Source organism: Carassius carassius, chromosome 22 (genome assembly GCF_963082965.1).
Source record: "Carassius carassius chromosome 22, fCarCar2.1, whole genome shotgun sequence".
Taxonomy (NCBI): Eukaryota; Metazoa; Chordata; class Actinopteri; order Cypriniformes; family Cyprinidae; genus Carassius; species Carassius carassius.
The window spans coordinates 27,594,107-27,600,245 of NC_081776.1; the positions used below are offsets into that span (position 1 = coordinate 27,594,107).

At 33.8% G+C, this 6,139-nt stretch overlaps 1 protein-coding gene across 1 annotated transcript; it reads right to left on the reverse strand.

The window, feature by feature from the left end:
- Window positions 1-420: 420 nt before the first annotated feature.
- Window positions 421-5,823, reverse strand: LOC132099198 (CD209 antigen-like protein C). Its single transcript, XM_059505649.1, has 5 exons — window positions 5,646-5,823; window positions 4,855-5,136; window positions 1,099-1,226; window positions 801-910; window positions 421-696 (listed from the first exon to the last, which is right to left on the reverse strand). The coding sequence occupies exons 1-5, from the start codon at window positions 5,815-5,817 to the stop codon at window positions 561-563; spliced, it is 828 nt and encodes a 275-aa protein (XP_059361632.1). The 5' UTR covers window positions 5,818-5,823; the 3' UTR covers window positions 421-560.
- Window positions 5,824-6,139: the final 316 nt, after the last annotated feature.

Below are 6,139 nucleotides of genomic sequence, written 5' to 3' on the forward strand. Positions count from 1 at the left end.
TCAGAATATTGTTCATATTCTCAGTCAAACATTAGAAGCTGTTTATATGATTTACTTATGCAACTTTCCATTTATATTCATCTTCACGTGGTTCAGGAAATATACCAGTTTTTGAAAACAAGTAAATCATCCTCAAGTAGGTTTATTGTCATACTGTAATTACAAAAAAGCTGCAAGAGTCACATTTCAAATCAAACTTTACTGATGTACTGAGTAATACACCTAAAATCATGATCATTTTGGTGAAGAATATTGGATCAATGCTCTTTGTATGAATATTTCTATTATATCAGTGTATTACTGATTTTATTTCAGTCTGTAAAAACATCACTGTTGTTTTTCACATTCAGATTTTAGTTCAGATCTTAAAATTCAAAACAAAATTTCATATAAAAATTTTCATGTTACTATGTTTTGTTTTCTATTTATTTTGTATTTGTTTTTACAGAATAACCTAATTAATGTGCCATTCAAAAAAAATAAAATAAAAAAATAAACAGGTAAAATTACTGACATTTATTTGTTCATAATGCATATATGTACATTGTTATTATAATGTATCATTTAAGGATATTCTTCTCACAGATCCATTTAATACTTTTTTTACATTGAGTATCAAACCATTCTGATGAATGAGTATTAGCACAGTCTTCATCTGTTCCCTGATAGCTGTCTGGCTGTCCAGGTGCCCAGAACCTGCATCAACAGATCAGCGTTAGATCAGAGCTGCTTTCTGTGTGATATGATACTGAGACGATCATTTATTAGATAATAATCAGTTCAGTTCAGTGATTTCTCACTCAGAGGTCAGTGTGCTGCCATCAACCCATTTCCATGTGCCCTCCTCTTCAATATCAGTCAAACCAATCCAGAAATTATCAGAACTACCACAAATTTTCTTCACAAAATCCTGAGAAGTCAAACAATAACATGATTTATAAAATGAGCACAGACACATTTCAGCACATTATCTTTCATTTAAAAACGAAACACCACTCACTCACTCACACACACACACACACACACACACACACACACACACACACGCACACACACACACACACTCGCTCTCACACACACACACACACTCTCTCTCACTTGTTCCTCTCTGTTGTTGATGATGATCAGATCTGCTTCTCTCTCTCTACAGTAACTTCTGCTCTCATCCCAGTTCTTCTTCTCAGAGGAAAAGAAGTAAAGACTGGATTGATGGCACTTCAATCCATCTATAAACACAGATAAGACATCCCTAGTGAAATATAAAAACACTAAAATGCATTTGAAATACATTTATGTCATGATAACTATACTAAAAATACATGTACATATGTATGTACTTAAAAATACACTGCAATTGTACTTTTCTGCCAAACTGGAACAACTAACTCTGTACTTTATTCATTTGAATTGTGCAGAAGTACAGTAGTGCTGAAGTGCAACTAAAGATACACTGAAGTTTATTTGATTGTGTTAAAGTGGGACTATAGCAATTATACTTCAGGTACACTTTAAATATCTTGCATTTAAAGACATTAAATATTATTCAGAGATCATACAATCCTCATCAACAGTGACATTTAAACACACTTTAGGATTAATATTGAGAGATGTGCACTGTGCACAAGTACCCTTACGAAAAATAACCATGATTTTATTATAGTAAAACTGTAGTAACCCATGGTTTTTGGCGTGTTGACTACCATTTGTATAACCACAGATTTACTACAAATACCATGGTTAAACTATGGTTAATATAGCAAAACCATGGTTAATTTGTGGTTACCATGGTTTAACTATAGGAACCATGGTTTTTTTGTTTTATTTGTAGTAAAACCATGGTTAATTTTCGTAAGGGTAGCACTACAAATAAAGTTGAAATATAAATATAGAGTGATATATGCGTAAATATATCAATAGATTTGAACTATTCTTAATATTGAAATAAATGTACTTTTAATAAATTTTTTACTAGGGCTTGAACTAAATTTTAATCTAAACCAAATTAAAAAGGTTATTTATATTACTTGTACTAGTAGTGTATATTTTATTATAGTTGTTTGTAGTATTATTTATTAATTATTGTACAATAATTGACAGTTTACTGTATTGTGTGTTCATATTCAATTTTCAGGTCTTTTCTTTTTGAGTGCTTTTATATGGAATGCCAGAGCTGCCAATTTTAAAAATAAATAAATACATAAATATACAAATAAATGTAAAAAAGAAAAAATAAATAAATATATGAATAAATATACATAGAAAAGCAAAAAAACGAAAATAAATAATTTATACATTTATTTCCTTATTTATGTATATATTTATTTTTTCCCATATTTATTTATTTCTTCTTTTATTTATTTATACATTTATTCATTTATACATTTATTTATTTTTACATTTATTTATTTCTACATTTATGTATTTCTACATTTATTTATTTCTTCCTACATTTCTTCCTGCGTAGGGTAATGAGGAGGGCGTGGTTTACCTCAGACATAGCAATCGAGCTCAGAGTAAGCGAAGGCGAAGGGTTGAGGCCACAGTGACACCCTGTGGCGAAATACAATAAGCATCACTGACGTTGATACGGTCTATGGTTAAAATCTTACTGTGTGACATGGATAGGCTTGTCTTTATTCCGGACATGGCCGTAGAACATCGTTTGGTCTGGATTTGTAAAATGTCCAGGGCTAACAAACATGAAACAGGGATATTTCCCATTTTTCGGTCAAAACTCACGGAAAGGAAGCAGGGCACATAGGCTACAGTGAAGTCGACGCAAGCATATTGACCAATGCTTTTGAAACGAGACCATTGCATTTGAATGTAGCCTAATTTCCAAAAACAATACTGACAACAACAGCCTTATTAAATGTATGAACGTCACGGTAATCCACATCGATAAATTCAGTTAGAGGATAAGACTGTAGCCTATAGGGCAGTTAGCCTACCACTAAAATCCAACCAGAGCTTCATCAGAGCCATCAATACAGAAGAGATCTTAATGCATTTACACAGCAATTAGCCTACAAGTGCATACAAATATTATGAAGTGTCTTAGGCCTACATTTTGAAGACATAAATATGACATGATGGAATCAATGAAGTGATTAGCCTACGTTTAATATGAAACTAGAGTTGTGACGTTTGCGAACGAACCGATTTTTTTGAACGGCTCATAAACATGAACGATGGGAGCCGAGTCGCGGCTGGACGGGAGCCGTTCTTTCTGTCGTTCTTTTTTCTTATGCATGTTTCACACAGATGCACACAAATGAGCTCCTCCGCGAGACAGAACAGTTATAGGGGGAGGGGCTAATCACTTCATTGATTCCATCATGTCATATTTATGTCTTCAAAATGTAGGCCTAAGACACTTCATAATATTTGTATGCACTTGTAGGCTAATTGCTGTGTAAATGCATTAAGATCTCTTCTGTATTGATGGCTCTGATGAAGCTCTGGTTGGATTTTAGTGGTAGGCTAACTGCCCTATAGGCTACAGTCTTATCCTCTAACTGAATTTATCGATGTGGATTACCGTGACGTTCATACATTTAATAAGGCTGTTGTTGTCAGTATTGTTTTTGGAAATTAGGCTACATTCAAATGCAATGGTCTCGTTTCAAAAGCATTGGTCAATATGCTTGCGTCGACTTCACTGTAGCCTATGTGCCCTGCTTCCTTTCCGTGAGTTTTGACCGAAAAATGGGAAATATCCCTGTTTCATGTTTGTTAGCCCTGGACATTTTACAAATCCAGACCAAACGATGTTCTACGGCCATGTCCGGAATAAAGACAAGCCTATCCATGTCACACAGTAAGATTTTAACCATAGACCGTATCAACGTCAGTGATGCTTATTGTATTTCGCCAAAGGGGGTCACTGTGGCCTCAACCCTTCGCCTTCGCTTACTCTGAGCTCGATTGCTATGTCTGAGGTAAACCACGCCCTCCTCATTACCCTACGCAGGAAGAAATGTAGGAAGAAATAAATGAAGAAATAAATAAATGTAGAAATACATAAATGTATAAATAAATAAATGTAAAAATAAATAAATGTATAAATGAATAAATGTATAAATAAATAAATCAAGAAATAAATAAATATGGGAAAAAATAAATGTATACATAATTATTTATTTTCGTTTTTTTGCTTTTCTATGTATATTTATTCATATATATATTTATTTATTTTTTCTTTTTTACATTTATTTGTATATTTATGTATTTATTTATTTTTAAAATTGGCAGCTCTGGCATTCCATACTTTTAATCCACTGCAAGAGCTCTTTACAGTTTATCTCTTAATTTCACTGTATCTGTACGCTGTGTTTATGTTGTATACTGTAACAGACACTGACTTTCAAAAGGAAAGGGAGGTTTCTGTAACAGTTTTGAACTGATCTCATTAGTGTTTTCTAGACACTGAAGTACTCTGTGTATTTGACAGATTTGTGTCTCATCTGATTCTGACAAAAGAGACTGTTTTTGACTTAAATATTTAATTTTAACCTGGAAATTTGAAGTTTGAACAAGTTGGTGTGTAGTTTTGAGGTTGTGTTTATAGTTGTGAGAAAACGGTGAATTTCGTTTCATGAATTGTGTTAGCAATCAAGAAAAACTGTAATGAAATGCTTATGCACAATTAAATGAATACTGACTTATAAAGCCACTTTTTCCGATATGTCTTAAATTATTATTTATACTCAGCTGACATCTCTAAATTATCATTAATCATTATAAACATAAAGAGCTAAAGAAAGGTCAATTACAAGCATTAGGTACACAACAGATCCAGGACACTCTGCTTTAAAGTCTGATTTAGATCAAGTTAAGACTGAAGAAACTAACCCGCAAACTTCTTCAGAAGATCTTTTCTTTCTGATTTCAACTGGTCTCTCTCTTCTGCGAGGTTGGTGATCTTAGTCTTCAGCTGTTGTCTCTCTTCTGCGAGGTTGGTGATCTTAGTCTTCAGCTGTTGTCTCTCTTCTGTGAGGTTGGTGATTTTAGTAAGTAGCTGTTGTCTCTCTTGAGTGAAGATGACACACAACACTATGACTGCAGTCATCAGAAGAACACACATCAGCCCCAAACACACACCAGCTGCTCTGGAGATCGTCACACCATCACTTCCTAAAGATAGATAGATATGATATTAGTCTCTTCACTTCCTCATATCATACGACTCACATCTTCTGAAAACATGTGAACCGTAGACTAACTTTAACGCTTGTCAGACGTTAATTAGTGTGGTTGTTGTTCTTGTGTTTTGTGAGTAAATGCAGAGGAATAGTTCACTCAAAAATGGTTTCCTGATTATTTACTCATCCGAGTTTCACTGTATATGATTTTCTTTTTTCAGCTGATGATACATTTTTGGTTTTGGAGGAAAACGTGAACAGGTCTCAAAATAAACCTTTTCTAAAGGTCAAAAATCCATATTTAGGAAGCTTTAAAATAATCTACATTGACCATGGATGATAAATAAGTGTCTTCTCTAGCAAAACGATCAGTCGCTTTCAGAAGAAAGTAAACCATTAACCACCATCAACAAATAGAGCATACAAAGACTGCATGTCAGATCATACTGGAGGACCTGGAAGAGAGTGAATAATCAGAAAATGTCCTTTAATCTCAGTTACCTGTGTGTCGAGGTGTTTGGGGTTCTTCTGTGTTGAAGTCTTCTCTGTGTCGAGGTGTTAGGGGTTCTTCTGTGTTGAAGTTTTCTGTCTCTTTCTTATGTTTCATGTCTCTTACAGCCTCTGCACTGGCGTAGATATCAACAATCCTTTCTGTTCGGTCTTCTGAGTCCATTATTGAACCTTTATATCCATGCTATCATGGTCCGTGTACGTTTTGATAGTTTGTTTTTTCGTTTGAAACACAAAACAAAATAACGAGAAACCACCTTTTTTCGTTTGTCGTTTCAAACCAAAAACAAAGAAACGGTAAAAAAAAAAAAAAAAAGAGCCGTTTTTGGTTCTGAATCCAAAAACGAAAAATGAAAAAACCAAAATCAAATAACGGTCCGATTTTGGTTTTTTGAAATTCCTTTTTCCATTTCTCGTTTGAAGATCTACATTGAAATACAGACAGGTTAGCCACGTGACCCGGAAGTAATAGTAAATATGGCCTA